Raw genomic sequence first — 17524 nt, 5'->3', positions numbered from 1 at the left:
AATTTTTGGCTGTGTTGGGTCTTCGTTTCTGTGCAAGGGCTTTCTCTAGTTGTGGCGAGCGGGGGCCACTCTTCATCGCGGTGCACGGGCCTCTCACTGTTGTGGCCTCTCTTGTTGCGGAGCACAGGCTCCAGACGCGCAGGGTCAGTAGTTGTGGCTCACGGGCTTAGTTGCTCGGCGGCATGTGGGATCTTCCCAGACCAGGGCTCGAACCCATGTCTCCGCCATTAGCAGGCAGATTCCCAACCACTGTGCCACCAGGGAAGCCCTCACCAAAAGTTTTTTGATTTAGAAAAAATATTTTTCCTACGAGGTAAGTGTTTTATGTTAATGTTTAATGGATTTATCAATACTTCACATGAATTTATAAATGTTTGTTAAATGTCTGACATTTAACTTTTAAAACTGTTAGGGTCACTAGATATAACCCATATGAACAAAAGTTCTTTGAGTTTCTTGGTCATTTTAAGAGTGAAAAGTGATCTTGAGACCAAAAAGTTTGAGACTTCTGTCTTAGAGTATTGCTCAGATAGAATCAAGAATAGGGCTAAACTCACCCTGTGAGACAGTTTCCTTCCCTCTGGCTAAAGGTGAGTAGCTGGGTTGATATATAGAAATACTTTCTCTAGGGGTTTGGAAATCTGAGGCTATTTCTTCATTTGTTTTTAGATCTCTGCATTCATATTTTTCTGACTACAGTGGACTCGAGTCCCTAAAGTTAGCGTTAGATGCTAGACTAGTGGCCTCGCCCTAGCCCACAGTGGGGAAATCAATGTGCACCTTCCCTGCTCTGAAAAATATTTTTTTATTGTTAACATCTAATCAAAGCTCATCTCTACCAGCCTGTCTCAGACTGGTGACTCATGTGAACCATGAAAGCATTTCTCCTACATCTGCGGTGAAAGACAAAATCTTTTTTTTTTTGTGGCTAATCCATCTAACTATTAATATTCAACCCTTGTTCCTTTCTGTAGAAAGGCCATGGAGGAACTTTTGAGAGCTGGTGTCACAGTTATGAAGGATCAAGAGAACAGTGTGAGCCAACTGATAAAGGAAAAAGAACATAAAATGAGCGTCTACTATTGCATGGCTCAGAAACAGAAGCAAGAAGAGGTTCAGAAAGTGCTTCAAGAAGCGGAGAAAACACATCAGGCCACGCTTAGAAATGTGATGGACAAACTGCTTAACACTCAGCGGGAGCTGCTGTCTATGGCGAAGCAACTGGAAATCATGACAAATTGGAAAGATTTCCTGGAGGAGGAGTTACAGGAAACCAGGGTAGCGTTTCAAAAATACATCAATTATACGTTTCCGCAGCTCTCACCGGGACATGCAGATTTTATTCTGCCAGAAAGAAAGAAAATGCCTTCCGGTCTTATTACTCTGGAGAGCCAAGCAACTCTTGATTAGAAGTCTTCATCTGAAATGGCACTACAAAAGACATTGTTCTAAAGACTAAATAAATCCACTCAAAAACCATTTATTGATCCCCGGTTATGTGCAGCGGACTAGTGAGCTGTGAGCATTTTGATGGAAAACCAAAATATGCAAAAGCACATTCCAGGCTACGATGAGGTTCCAAGTCTGATGGAGGAGAGATAACAGTGAGAGGGGTCAAAACTGACTAGGAGGGAAAAAGATTTCTTGGAAGAAGTCTAAACATACTTCTGTATCTGGCTTTACTCACGTTTACATCAGACATTTAACTATTTTAGTATTTGTTGCAGTTAAAAAACAGTAAAGGGACATGTTCTTAGATGGTTTCCGTTGTGGAGAGGTGTGTCTAGTAATCCAGTATGTCTAGTAATCTAGTCTAAAGATTATTATTTTGTGAACTGCAATAGCTTTGTAGGAAAAAAAAGCAGTGTTTCTCAGATTCAATAGGATAAAACTTAAATTCTGGGAAGCCTATATAAAATAATTCAGAAAGGACTCTCTTATATTTGCCATTTGTGAAAGAAAAATATGTCTTTAGAGGTCAGATTCCTTGCCTCAGGGATGGGGAGTCCCCTTATGTTTATACCCAAGCCCAGGAGTGCTTGGAACTCATCTCCTTTAGGTCAAAATGCAGAAAAGCATTCTGTACCGCAATGCTCAGGACCAACAAATGTCAACATCTACTGAATTAAACTGGAAGAAAACCCAAGCCATAAAGACTGCTCCAAAAAAATCTATCCACTTTAATGTAGCATCCTTAAATTATTAATCACCAACTTATATTGGTGGCTTTAAAATTCAGTACCTGGAAAGCCGTTTTCAGTAAATTAAAAAGTGCTATTGTCAAGCAGGCCTTAGGTGGATTTGTTTACATTGACTGGTCTGGGATTTCCTCATGATAAAAGTAGTGATGTGTTTACAACTGCATAATGGACTACACTCTCCTAGTGCTTAGCTTCCTGATTCTGCAGGACTACTGCGGTCCATACTAATCGATTGCCTAGGGGCTGGAAGTCAGAACGTTTATACAGTACTGTACACTGCCTTTTCCAGCACGTTCTTCTCATAGCAGTCAATGGGATAGGCAGGACAGGGGTGGTGGTTAGCCCATTTTGACAAATGATAACATGAAAACTACTATGTACGTATTTACATGCGTGAAGTACTTTTTTTAAGTTGAAGTATAGTTGATTTACAATATTGTGTTAGTTTCAGGTATACAGCAAAGTGATTCAGTTATATATATATATTTTTTCAGATTATTTTCCATTATAGGTTTTTACATGATATTGAATACAGTTCCTGAGCTATATGGTAACTCCTTATTGTTTATTTTATATACAGTAGTGTGTATATGTTAATCCCATACTCCTAATTTATCCCTCCCCCCACCTCTTTCCCCTTTGGTAACCATAAGTTTGTTTTCTATGTGAGTCTGTTTCTGTTTTGTATATAGCTTCATTTGTATTATTTTTTAGATTCCACATATAAGTGATATCATATAATATTTGTCTTTCTCTGTCTGACTTACTTCACTCAGTGTGATATTCTCTAGGTCCATCCATGTTGCTGCAAATGGCAATATTTCATTCTTTTTATGGCTGAGTAATATTCCATTGTGTATATACCACATCTTCTTAAACCAATTGTCTGTTGATGGGCACTTGGGTTGTTTCCATGTCTTGGCTATTGTAAATAGTGCTGCAATGAACATTGGGATGCATGTATCTTTTCAAATTAGGCTTTTCATCTTTTCCAGTTATATGCCCAGGAATGGAATTGCTGGATCATATGGTGATTGTATTTTTAGTTTTTTAAGGAACCTCCATACTGTTTCCATAGTGGCTGCATCAATTTACATTCCCAACAGTGTAGGAGGGTTTCCTTTTCTCTACATGGGAAGCACTTTAAAAACCTTAATATTTAATACAATGACTTTTGAAAGTAATTATAACTGCCCCCAATTTATAGGGAGGGAAACCGAGACTCAGGGAGATTAAGTAACTTTCTCCAGGGCACACAGCTAGTGACAGAGAGGGAATTCAAAATATCACAAGGCACAGGCAGATGGTTACATGAGAGAGACCTGGGTTTTGCAGACTTGAATAGATAAGAACAGCAGCTGGCACTGGGGAGTGCTAGTATGCGCCAGCCATGCGTACACAAGTGGACTCATTCATGTTTGCAGCAGGCTGTGAAAGGTAGGAACCATTAACACAGGTACAGACAGGTCAAGTCACTTTCTCAATGTCATACAGCGAGGAAGGGTCAGAGTCATTTTCAAATCCACAGAGTCAGTCTTCAGCCCACGCCTTCCGTCATTATTTTTGTTCAGATGTAAAGGCCTTGGTGCCTGGTTGGTTGACTCTGCAGGTGTGTGTCTTCGTGGCTTCTCTAATGAGGGCTGGAAGGACGTGGTCTGTCCTCTATGTCAGGCATCGTTTTTGTCCCTTCTAGAAGTGAAAGGAAGTTGTACCTAGGATTTTGTGTCTGAGTTATTGGAGTCATTCACCAGATTCGCAGCTGAGCACAAGGAAGGAAAGCAGAAGGAAAGCATCTTCTGAAGACATTCACTTCATGGCCACAGTGAAGGTGTGTCTTTTGGTATCAGTGATACAGTGCGTAACATAAAAAGAAAGCAGGCGACTTACTTTTGGTTTGGAAAAAGGAATCTAGTTTCTCAGGCTTCAACCAGATTGGAATAAATTATCCGTGTTTTTAGTATTTTCCTTGTTTATATTGATACTTCACCCTCAGCTCCCACCCCAATCCCAACCGTTAGCTCCCTTAGGGTTTTTAAAGTAATGTGGATGCTTCCAATAAGGGCAGAGTTAGAGATCTTGTTACTGTCCTGATCCCAGCTTGACCTGCCCACCAGAGGACTCCTCCCTCCGCTTCCCCACAGTGCTATTCAGCCCTCCTGTTGTAGGGGTGATCACAGGGGGTTCTGTCAGGTCAGATTGACCTGATCCCAGAACCCCACTTGCTTTTCGCCTTGGAGCCTGGAGTCAGCACGAACCACGGAGGGGAGGGGACCTCTTCTGTCCTCTGTTCTCATTCTGCTCTGCCTGCCCCAAGGCCAATTTGAAGAAACGGTATCTTTACTCTTACCCAAATCCTTCACCTTGATCACTTCAAGGCACAGTTCTTTCTAGCTTGAATGTCTCCAAGATGATATACCCCTGAGAATTAAAGTTCAAAGTGAATGGCTAATCTGCTCTAAAAGGCAGAAAAAGCTGATAGTAAACTAAAAATGAGACCTCCCTCGTATTTCCACAATCCCATCTACGGAACCTCTCAGCAGTTTCTTTTATTTTTTATTTTTTATTTTTTAAATAAATTTATTTATTTATTTATTTTTGGCTGCATTGGGTCTTCGTTGCTGCGCACAGGCTTTCTCTAGTTGCGGTGAGGGGGGCTACTCTTTGTTGCGATGCACGGGCTTCTCATTGCAGTGGTTTCACTTGTTGCGGAGTGCAAGCTCTAGGCGCATAGGCTCAGTAGTTGTGGCTCGCCGGCCCTAGAACTCAGGCTCAGTAGTTGTGGCGCATGGGCTTAGTTGCTCCGTGGCATGTGGGGTCTTCCCGGACCAGGGCTCGAACCAGTGTCCCCTGCATTGGCAGGCGGATTCTTAACCACTCCGCCACCAGGGAAGCCCTCAGCAGTCTCTTGTTTCCATGACACTGATAAGGATGATCCTTGTGGATAAAAAAAAGAAACAATGGAAAATACAGCAACAACCACTGACTGAGCATCTGCTATGTATCAGCTATGGCACTAAATTCCTTACTAAACCTTGTCTTACTGAAATCTCACAGCAACCCTGTAAGATGCCTCCTATTACTCCCATTTTGAAAATTAGGAAACTGAGGCTCAGAGAAGGAAAGTCACTTGTTGAAAAATGACAAATTGTTTGACTGCAGAGCCATGTGTTTTCCACAGTTACAGCACAGAGCCTAATTTAGTGCCTGTGTAAACACTGAGTAGGCGTCAGGGGTGCACTGCTTTCAAAACACATTGGAATTGTAGCGGGCAAGTCTGAATTACTGTGCAGTACCCTTGCTCTTCCAGTGGGCATGGGCTGGGAGCCAAGAATTGATCAGCCTTCCCTGAATGTGCTTGAGGAACCCTCCTGATGCGGAGCCCAGGGAAGAATTTATGGAGGGGCATAACCCAGAGCTCCCTCTCACCACGCAGGTGTCAAGAAGGGCAGAGTCCCTGGCGGGTTCTGGAGACAGAAGCTCAAAGGTGAGAATTGTAATGTCAAGTGAAAAATTGAAAGTGAGGTATGTCTTTGAAATCTCAGTGGGACACTTACATTTTCTAACAAAATCTGATTGAGACTAAGTCAGGCTATTTTCAAAAAGAAAGATTCCCTGAGTGAACCAGTTTTTAGTATAACTTGTCTTGAGGACACTTAGTAACTCTCCTGGTACCAATTACTGAGTACAATACCTAGAAAAGCCACTCTAGATCTTAGATACTAAGCCCCATGCAAGTTATTAAAATTGTAACCATTTTGGAAAGTTACTTTTAAAAGAGCTTAGGGAATTCCCTGGCGGTCCAGTGGTTAGAACTCGGCGCTTTCACTGCTGGGGCCTGGGTTCGATCCCTGGTCAGGGAACTAAGATCCCATAAGCTGCGAGGCGCGGCCAAAAACAAAGAGCTTAAAGTGCATTTTTCTTAGTTGTCTTAGAGGCTTCCTGTACAGTAGGAGTCTATGCAGCTCCCATGGTTTCTGATATTTAGGAAGCTATGTTAATTCCTGGAGGCCATCTGGGAACTTAATTTGAGGACCCTAAGAAATTACTGTAGTTAAATTTTATAGAAGTCATTCCACCAAGAAAAGAACCTTGTTTTTAGAGACAGGAGACCTGTGGGCTGGGAAACGGGTGCCTAGCATCCCTAGGAGAGATGGAGAAGCTACCTCACCCCCAGAGCAGTCACAAAGCACAGGGGTCGGGCTATTTAGTAATCACTGGACCTTTATGTGACAAAGAAGGCACTCTGGTACTGTCTCTAACCTTGATTCCATTTGACCTATTTATAGCCTGCATATTCTAGCTTTGGGGGCCTTTTTTTCACTGACATCATGTAGACACTATTTGACAAAACAGGTTTGTTTACAGAACAGAGGGTTTTGACATTCTGCTGCCTCTAATAAGCTCTCCTTTCTGCTTGGCTGAGATCACTCAGAAGAAGAAAGAAGAAACCGTTGCCTTTTGCTGTCCAGTTATTGGAAGCCAGGCCATGCGTGAGTGCTTCACCTGCATTCATTCAGCTCCTGCCTCACAGCAACCAAGTATCATATTCTCACAAAACAAGGAGGAAGCAGAAAAAGAGCCCAAATGGTCATTTTCCTAATGCATATTTAGCTTTTTTCAGAGAAAAATATCATTCTCATAAGCACAATAACAGCCTTCCCCTAATTACTCATTGGCCAAAACAGATTGATATGACCATTCATAAGACAATTCATGGCAAAGAGGGATATGATAATGATTGTCTTAGCCTAACAAGGATTTATCCACTAAAGCTGAATGCTTCACTCCTCAAAAAAATCATAAAGTTCTACGAACAAGGAAGAACTACTAAGTGACTGTTAAGTGAACCATCAGAATTGTTTGTCCAAGACCATATGATTCCTTTTTTCCACTGGAAATGGAATTCATTGCCTTAGGTCTTTTTAAATACTGTACTATTACTGTTGGGGCTGGCTCTGTGCTTGAAAACCAGTTTATTTGTAACCTGTTACAAGTGCTATATTTGTTTGCAGTTAAGAAATGCAGAATTCAAAGTGATCTCCTAGCTTGTAAGCAAGCTGAGATTCATTGTCCCTCTTCTCTAAAAAAAATGAGTTAATGTGTCCAGAAACTAACTCTAGTAAAGTGGGGTTTAACATTAAAAAAAAAAAAAAAAATTCAAGCACATCGAGGTTGGGTATTCCGCATCCTCACTCCATTTGAAAAGTGCAGACGCATTCAACGCATTACCATCTGATTCCAACTAGCAGGACTGAAAACAAATGGTTTTACTCTAGTTAGTTCTAAATAGAAACACTTTAATATTGAATTGAATGAAGTTCAAATTATCCTTTTCTACATAGCAACTGCATGTTAGGTCTTAAAATTAGCAAGGATTCAAGTTTAGTGATCTGCCTTTCCTTACTTTTAACCATATGTGATATTTCCTATTTCTCACAGCACTCTTTCCATCTGCTTTGGCTGTCTATTTCCTACCACTGGACTTTAAGATCCACTGGACTCTCTCTGCTGAGGACCCATAACAAACTCCAGGACCAGGTAGTATCCTTGACATATCACTCTGTGCATAAGTATTTCCCATCCCCTCTCCCCCCACTCAGTATTCCCAAGGAAAGCTATTTCTATTATTGGTCCATTTGAAGGATTATGAGTTAATTACATAATAGAATGTATCCATAGAGTTATGCATTTCAGCTAGAAATCTACATATCTCTAGAAGCTCTACAATCTGTTCTAAAGAACCTACATCTCTAGAAATCATAGAGATGTATGGGATATTAATTACTGATTTTGTTTATTCAGCATGCAGTAGGAAGCAACCTACTGTATACCAGGTGCCGTGTTAGATGCTCAGGTTCTTGGTACATGAAATAGGTGGTGGTCCTTACTCTTAGAGAAGTCAGCTAAGTGGGTAGAAGGATAGTGAGTACATGCATTATAACACTGTCGAGGGCTGGAGAAGGAGCAATAATGGGCTCACAGATCATTTTCTAACTCATGTCATGTTGTACTGCCAAGGCAGTAATATCTGCCATCAGTAGCCTGCTGGTATTCTTGCTTTGTGCTCAGTCCTGTCCACAATAGTGAAGGAGCAGCTTCATTTCAATTCTGTTTTCAGCAAAGTGGATTCTACAATTTCGAAGATACATTTTCCTAGTTCTCATATGGTTTTGTTCTTCTAGAGGTTGTTAGTAGATGGTTGTTTCCCCTGTCAGTTCAGGCCAACAGCTTCCTACTTGACAAAATACCATCTCTGAGTTTTCTGGAATACAAGGAAATTCCAGCCTCTTTGTCAGAGGCCTCAGGAAGACACAAAAGACAATGCTACAACTGCTGTCACCCATTCCAGGGAGTCCAGAGTCATGGTCTGGCTTCATACTCTCTGGTCTCACAGATACACTCAGTGGACTTTGGCCAGGGAGCATCCCCCAAGTAATGGGCGCATTGAGGGAATAAACCCCACCTTTCTATTGCTGAGGAATTTAGGCAAGCTGCTCAGGGAGAATGACCCTCTAGAAGGGTGTGACCAAGTCGCTCCTTGGGTCTCCTCTCCAGGCCTTTTCTTTGCCTCTTTCAGTCATCAACATGAGACTGATTGCCTGAAAAGACTTCTTGACAAACAAGTAGTATTTGGTAACTGTTATTTTTATTTTTCATCCCTACAGAAATGAGATCACAAGTCATATATGGCTCTGCATTTTTCATGCAGATCCTATAGCCACTGATTCTAATTTTTAGAATGTACCAATTTTATTAATTTTTATTTCTTCAGTATTTTATGGATATATATATATATACACGTGGATGTGAATTGTAGTCTACTGCTTGTAGATTTTAAAGTCTATTTAGTCAGTGGTGAGTAGAACTTTATTTTAGCTTTAAAAATTTAATCTTATGAGAGGCCTGCTGACATTTATTTTAAAGTTGTTTTATTCAGTTCCTTTTTTCTCTTGCACCCTGTGGAGTATGTTTATTGACTACAGATGTTAAGCACTTTGCTAAGGAACAGAAAGCTGCAAGATAGAATATGTACTTCACCTGAGTGGGTGCATAGAAACCGGCCGTGTGTCTGAATCTTTAAGAACTCAAGTGGAAGGTATGCTTACAAGTTTAAAGGTCAGAATCACAACATACAGACTTGAATTGGAATGACTGCAAGATAGTTTCAGGATTATAAAACTTCTATGTAAAAGAAGTTAATAAAAGGCGTATTAAGGTAAGTCCCTTATAATTATGATTTTGAACAAACTGCTTTAAATTATGCTAAGGCATGAAAAAAACAAATAAAGGGATATAAGGGTCGTGGGGCTCAGAGCCTAGGACAACAGCCCAGGGCAGCCATAAAGATGAAACTATGCGTGCTCCTGCAACCAGAAGTCCAGCAAGAATTAGCTCAGAGACAAAACAGGAAAAGACTTTTTCAATGATTTCAGTACAGTAACGGTAATAGCTAGGATTGGAATTGGAGAGTGTGAATTTAATCAGAACTTCAGGGTTGCTGTTGTTACTGTTGTTTTTGACCTTGGTCTTGGCATTGTTTGAGAGGTAGTAGACAAGCTGATTCTAAATTTCAGGTGGAGGGATATATGTATACACATAGCTGATTCACTTTGTTGTACAGCAGAAACTAACACAACATTGTAAAGCAATTATACTCCAATAAAGATATTAAAAAAAATAAATTTCAGGTGTAAAAATAAGCAGCAAGAATTTTTAGGGATATTCTGACAATAAATGCAATGATGGGGCACTAGCCTTTTCACTCTATGCCATTAGAAACTGAAAAAGCAGTCCTGGGGCATGAACAGACACAAGAATCAATGGCACAGAATACAATTTAAGAATAAAATGTAAAGGTATAGGGAAGACTTAGGGGTGCTGTTCCAAAATATGGAACATTCAATTTCAAATCTCTTTAATGTCACTTATTAATTTAACATAAGACAAAAATGGCATCTTGAAATAGTAAAGAAAAGATGCCTTATTTAAATAATGGTTTGGAGGTAACTAGATAGTCATTGAGGGCAGAGATGATTGAATCCTATCTTACAATTCGTCAAAATATATTCTAGGTGGACCAAAGGTTTAAAAGTAAAAGCAAAACTGCAAAAATATTAGAAGTCATTTGAGAATGTTTAAATAAATCAGATTGAGGATAGCCTTTTATGTTTGTCATAAAGCCCAGAAGAAAGAAGTATTAATAAAAATGATAAATTCAACTTTGTTAAAAACTTTTTAAAAATCTGCTAGGCCAAAAATCATAAGCAATGTCAAAAGACAAACCACAAACAAGAGAAAAATATTTCCATTTCCTATTTAGGCAAAGGGCTAATTTCTCTACTATATAGATAACTTCTAGGAATCAATAAGGAATGGGTCAACAATCCAATAGAAAAATAGATGAAAAATATAACTAGAAACTAGAAAAAGAATCAAACATCATTTAAACCTATGAAGAAATGTTCCAATCACTCAAAATAAGAGGAATGCAAATTAAAACTTCATTAAAAATTCATTTTCTACCTATCAGACTAGCAAAGATAAGAAATTATAAAACTTTGCTGGTAAAAGTGTGAGAAAACAAACACTCTCGTACATGGCTGGAGGGAACATAAATTAGTACAAGTTCTATGGAATTCAATTTGGCAATACCTATTATAATTAAAAAGCATATACCCTTTGACCCAGCAATTCCACTTCCAGGAATTTATCCTACAGATACTCTTATACATGTAAAATAATATATGGACCAGATTGTCATTACAGTATTATCTCTAAAAACAAAAGACTAGAAACAATAGAACTGGTTATGTAAATTATGGTACATCTTTCCAGTGCTGCAATTCCAATGAAATAATAAGCTTCCATAAAAAAGCAGAAAAAAGTGTATGTGCTGATAAAATCTTCCTAGACTTCCAAGATATATTTGTCGAATGAATGTATATGTCATTAAGTGAAAAGTCAAGGTTCTAATGATATGCATAGTATACATCTATGTATACATTCACCTGTTCAACAAATATCTTTGAGCATCTGCTATGTGTCAGGCATCACACTCCACACTTGGGATGTGTCCATAGCAAAACAGACAAAGATCTCAACCGTAGTGGAGCTTACAATCTGTTAAAGGGGACCATCAGTAAATGACAAATGTGAACATAATATAGTATATCCGAAACTGGTAAGTTCTATGGGTAAAAATAGAGCAGAGCGTGGGAGATCGGGGTGGGGGCTGGGGGAGGGGAAGAAGATAACGTGCATTGTTACAAACAGCGTGGTCAAGTTGGGCCTTAGAAGGCAAAATTTGAAGAGACTTGAAGGAGGTGAGGGGGTCTGTGGAGAGGATCTATGAGAAGAGTGAGGAAAAGGCCCTAAGTCAGGACTGTGTCTGCTGTGCGCTGGGAGCAGCAGAGAGACTGGGCAGAGTGAGCTGGAAAGAAGAGGAGGAAAAGGTTCAGAAGATGACGGGAGGCTGGTCCACGCAGGGCCTTGTAAGGAGGTTGCCTTTTATTCTGCATGAACAGGGAACCATGCAGGGTTTGGAGGTACAGTGTGGCATTTTATGGCTTACAGTGTAAACGGATTCCTCTTGTGCTCTGTAGAGACTAGGCCGTGGGAGAGCCGGATGGAGGCAGCAAGAGCATCGGGAGCCCTGGAGGGCAGTGATCCCGCCGAGAGGGGCCGTTAGCTGCCACCTGGGAGACAGCAGAGGAGGTGGTGGCAAGAGGCCAGATTCTGGAAACATTTTCAAAGCAGTGAGTAGGCTTTCCTGACAGACTGGATGTGGCTGTAAAAGAGAGGGATTAGGGACGACTGAGCAGCCCGAAGGCTGGGGTCGTGATGGACTGGATGGGAAAGCTACAGGGGAAGCTTTCTGGGGGGAAAAGAGCAGGAATTCAGTTTGGACATGTTGAATTTGAAACATCTGTTAGACATTCAAATGACTGTTTAATCAATGTCAGCTCTAGATGGTACATAGAGCCATGAGTACGGATATGTTATTATGTGTTTGCTTGTGTATGTATAAAATACCTCTTTTCTAGACATATACAAAAATCTGGTCATTCTGGTTGCCTGTTTAGGAGAGAATTGAGTGGCTGGGGATCAAGTGTTGAATGGAGCCTTAGCTTTCATTGTACATCAATTTAAACCTTTTAATTTTGAACCATATGAATATGTTATAGTAACAATTAATATAATGTTTAAAAATAATAAAAATTACAAGCCATATTATAAAACTCCTACATAATGTTGCCTAAATGTTTTTTCCTCGTTGTTAAAAAAAATTTTTTTTAAGGCTGAGAAAAGGATAGGTTAGTTTTACTGATTCCAAAGACATTTATTGAACCTCTATTATATATGATACTGAAATTTTAAAATTTTATTTATTTATTTTTGGCTGTGTTGGGTCTTCGTTGCTGCACGCAGGCTTTCTCTAGTTGCAGCTAGCAGGGGCTACTCTTCCTTGCGGTGCACAGGCTTCTCATTGTGGTGGCTTCTCTTGTTGCGGAGCATGGGCTCTAGGCGCTCGGGCTTCAGTAGTTGTGGCACTTGGGCTCAGTAGTTGTGGCGCACGGGCTTAGTTGCTCTGCAGCATGTGGGATCTTCCCAGACCAGGGCTCAAACCTGTGTCTGCTGCATTGGCAGGCATATTCTTAACCACTGCACCATCAGGGAAGTCCTAAGATACTGAAATTTTAAAAAAATTAACAAGATATGGTCTCTTTTTAAACCCAATAATGTGTTAAATTTGAATGGAAATCTGCTGTCTGTTGGAACTAATTAGTAGCAAAAGCTACAACTTATTAGGAGTAGCAAACAGCTGATTTATAAAGCACAGCTGCTGGGTTTTTTTTTAATACAATAGAGTCAATAAGTATCACATGGTTATTTTGACCCTCAGAAAAGATTCAGAATTATTTTATGATCCAAAACTAAATTAAATAGCTAAAGATAAGAGTTGATCATAGATTTTCTAGAAAAATAATACTTGATCTACCTCTTTTAATTCTTGCTCAGTACTTTCTGATTTGTGTGTGTGTTTGGTTTGTTTTGTTTTGATACAGAAAAGTACAGAGAATCATATAAGAAACACCTATATGGTCCACTATCCAGAATTAACAAATATCAACATTTGGTCATTGTTTTAATCAGCTCAAGGTGCTATAACAAATTTTCATAGTCTGGGTGGCTTAAACAACAAACATTTATTTCTCATAGTTCTGGAGGCTGGGAAGTCCAAGATCAAGGTACCAGCAGATCTGGTGTCTGATGAAAGCCTACTTCCTGGCTTGTAGATGGCTGTCTTCTCATTGTATCCTCACATGGCAGAGAGCAGAGAGAGGAAGCAAACTCTTATGTCTCTCTGTTATAAAGGCACTAATTTTATTCATGAGGGCTCCATCCTTTTGACCTAATTACCTGTCAAAGGCCCCACCTCCTAACACCATCACCTTGTGGATTAGGATTCCAAACTGTGAATTTGGGGGAGCACATTCAATCCATAGCTTGCTTTACATGCCACATTCATGCCACAGTCATGTTTGCCTTATATATTTAATAGCACATATAAAATATTACCAATAAAATCTGAGTCTTCTTTGTTCTTCTTTCCATCCCATTCCCTTTCCTCCTTAGAAATAACCAGTCTCCTAAATGACTGTGCATCCTTCCAGTCCTGATTTTACTACACACTTGTATTCATAAATAACATATAAACTTTAAATAGATACTACTATTTTGTATACATTATTCTGCAACTTGCCTATTTTCACCTAACATAATGTTTTTGAGATCTATCCATGTGGATACATGTCACTGTCTTATTATCTAGAGAGAAGTGAAATCATGGCAAGTTTTATTTGGTTATTTTTCATAAGGAAACCATATAGGAACTGGAATTGGGTTAATTGCTAAATGCCCTAAAACATTAAGACTGTATTCCCAAACTGTATGCCAAGTTGCCCCAGGCACTGTAGCAAACTCACTGGGGGTGAAGCAGGATATTTTTAAATTTCAAGGAAAACACAGTGACGTTTGTCAGATACCACACAAACTACTACTATTAGTTGTTTAGACCTATTAGGTACTTGATTTAGCCTAGGTCCAGATAGTTAGGCACTTCTTTTGGCCTAGGGAATGCCATGAAGAATTATTGAGACACTAAGTTCATTAGGAACTGAGAAGGTTCCAGAATCTCTACATTAAGAATAAGAAACCCAGGAACCTGTGTTCTGTATCTGGCCCCACTACCTGGTGTAAAACTACAGCAATTACAGGCAGAGTGCCTCTGAGAAACTGACCAGCCCAGCCTTGCAAACCTCAGTCTACTTCATTAATAAAAACAGTAAGTGACGGAATGGAGCACCTAGGAGGAATAGTTTAGTGTTTTAAATCTTTGGCAAACTGTCTAAGATGAGTATCTAAATTACTTCAAATATATGGTTTTCACCAAAAATGCCCCTCAGACTATGATAAACCTTAAATGTGCATTTAGCTATTTTCTTGTGCTAGGAGTGGGGCAAGCACTGAGGAGGATCAGGGAGGGGTACGGGTGTTGAAGAGGAGAAGACTTTGGGCATGGTTTTTAGTGAATAACAAATCAGCCAGCTTTTACTCATAAGCCTATTTCTAAAGATTTAACCTATGAGTCATTCCTTCTGAGAGACCAGGAACTCAGCTTGAGGAATATTATTGAATACTACTTAACCCCCATTTCATCTCAAAGGATGGCATTAAGGACCCTGATTTAAGAATGCTTGCATTCCTACTCAGTACCACTAGGGGAGCTGTCAGGGACACTCAGGTTTTCTGCAGAGGGAGAAGGTGATTGAGAAGACAGGAAAGGTGACAATGTCCTTGTCCTCCACCACGGACACATCACATCCTCCGTAATCCTAGGACCAAGGCCACCTACCTTGCTTCACTGCTCCCTATTTTCTATGAACTCAATGTAGTATTTCTGCCACCATATACATTTATTTCTATTTAAATATAAAGAGCCTGTAAGAGAAAAAAAGAATTGTTTATAAAAGGTCATAAGGATAGGTTGTAACAGTCTTCAAAAGGAAACATGAAAAAGGCTGGGTTTGAAAGGAAATTGCTGAACTTGAAAAGAGAAAAAAGAAGCAGTAGATTTTTGAGAGAATGACTTTTGATTTTAACAAAGTTAATTTCTTATGTTGCTAAGAAATCTGAACCAAAAATATACTGCCTTTTTTTCCTGAGTAAATGATATCCGTCTCCCAAAGGACCATCTGTGGTCATTATGATGTCACCTTCGCAGAAACCTGAGGACATTAGTGGATCAGATGTCTTGACTCTTAATAAAGCACCGATAACATTTAAAAATAAATGATTGTATAACCTATTCTTACTTTCTTTGTAGAGAGGGGCACTTCCAAGAAATATGATCAACCATATTCTCTTTCAATTATAAACAGATTCAAATGTAATTTTTTCCAGGATGTTAACATCACATTTTAAGACCCATTACAGAGAAATAAATAATTCAGAGAGTTTTCTGGCTTACTGGAATCTAAAAGTAAAGCCAGCTTTGAGGTCATGTAATAGTTTTACCAAGCCTAAAGCCGTCCTAAAGGTCAGCCTCAGATTCACAGTCATGTTTGCCCAGCCCTTCTGTGATTACAGGCACTTGAATAAGGGCCTATAGCAGATATTTTTATTTTTCCCAGAGCTAGGATTTTAGGTAGAGAAGCACCTGGCAGTGGCATATCAGACATCATGTCAGAAATGCTAAGATACAATCTGGTATTAAATAAGGATTTGACTCCTAAATGGAATGGAAATATAAAGGAAAAAAAATTTTAATCAAAATTTTTTCAGATCTTAGATAGGAACTCTAGGCTGGAGGTGATAGGTTTGGTCATTCATTAAGCACTCATGGAAAACCTGTTGTGTAAGTTCATAGGGACTACAGAGATATATCGGGCAGTAGTGGGAGAGGATGGATTCATAAACAATGATAAGAAAAATGCAGTTCCAAATCTGGGGAGTACCCCAATGGAGGCATTAACAAAGGGGTGCAGGAGTTCAGAGAAATGTAATGGCTAGTTTTGATCTGGGCCTTGAAGGACCAGTCCAATCTCAGTTGGCAGATTTGGTGAGAAGCTGGCTAATCCAAACAGAGAGAAGTTTAGGAGGAAAGGCAGAGACAGGACAATGTCATCTAATATGGTCCATAAAGTGTGGGTTGTGAGAAATAAGACTGGAGAGAGGTCAGGGTTAACCACGGAGGCTCTCGAACACCATGCTAGAGAACTGGAATTTATTTGCTAGGCAATAGCATGATTATGAACATCTTCAAAATGGATCAGAGAAAGATGTCCCTAGTAAAGATAAAGAGCTAAAGCAACCAGGTGATCCTCCAAGTTCACAATGCAGGAAACTCTTTTGTTGTCAAGAGACACTTTCCTATTTAGAAAAAAAAGAGTGAAAGCTTTTGCTATCATTTTTCACTTTTGTAACTCAGAACACTGTTTTCTAATGGGGTTTTGAGAAGACCCAAGGATTAACAGAATGACACATTTGCAAACAGTGAAGTCCTATTTATTTAATTTTTTCTTCTCAAGTAATAAGAACAACAATTTACATGAGTGGGAGAATAATATAACATTAAGAACATGGAATAGAAGCGTTTTATCCTATAAGAACTAATGATAAATAACATTCTCCAGACAAAGTGAGAAAGAAGGAGAGGCAGGATGGAGTGGGGGAAAAGAGATAGAAGAAAGAAACAGGGAAGACAAGAGGAGAAAGAAAGATGAGGAAGAAGGAAGGCAGATTGATGGAGGTAAAGAGGGTCCTTAGGAGAGAGACACATGGTGAGTAGGTGAGTAAGGCTTAGGTACATAGACGGCAGGAAGCTTCAGGAGATCCCTGATCTGTTCACTTCCCTCTGCTGACCACTTTCTCTCTTCTTCCATCACTGACACCCTCTCCAAAGTTCTGAGCTGGGTACTGCTTGCTGCTCTCCGAATCAAGGAATAAAGAGAACCTAAGCATTATATTTAGGTCATAGATCACAAGATGACAAGCCTCCTGATGGCCAATGAATGGATAATGATCTTAGGAATTGTCTACTTTTGCAGAAGACTTCATAGATGTATAATTTTACTGCAAAGACATTTCACTTTTCAAAGCGCCTTCATATTTCTTATCTCCTTTGAGCTTTCAGTTATATAGAACAAGCATTCTCCTCCTTTTACAGATCAGAAGAGGTAAAATGATTGTAGATCTTCCTGAGTAAGTGCTATTCATCTCCCCAAAGACCATCTGTGGCCGCTATGATGTCACCTTGTTAG

General features: G+C 39.6%; 1 protein-coding gene across 1 annotated transcript in view; it reads left to right on the top strand.

The window, feature by feature from the left end:
* Positions 1–17524, top strand: part of C12H6orf163 (chromosome 12 C6orf163 homolog) — a 57863-nt gene that overhangs the window by 20267 nt on the left and 20072 nt on the right. The window contains exons 5-7 of the mRNA XM_004264842.3: positions 975–6691; positions 7641–9417; positions 11804–11956. Coding sequence (XP_004264890.1) covers positions 975–1410 — 436 coding nt within the window. The 3' untranslated portion in view covers positions 1411–6691; positions 7641–9417; positions 11804–11956. The remainder of the gene's footprint in view (positions 1–974; positions 6692–7640; positions 9418–11803; positions 11957–17524) is intronic.

The sequence above is a fragment of the Orcinus orca genome, chromosome 12, assembly GCF_937001465.1.
Source record: "Orcinus orca chromosome 12, mOrcOrc1.1, whole genome shotgun sequence".
NCBI classification, from domain to species: Eukaryota; Metazoa; Chordata; class Mammalia; order Artiodactyla; family Delphinidae; genus Orcinus; species Orcinus orca.
Note: the sequence above shows the minus strand (reverse complement) of the source record. Positions and strands in the feature narration are given on the sequence as shown.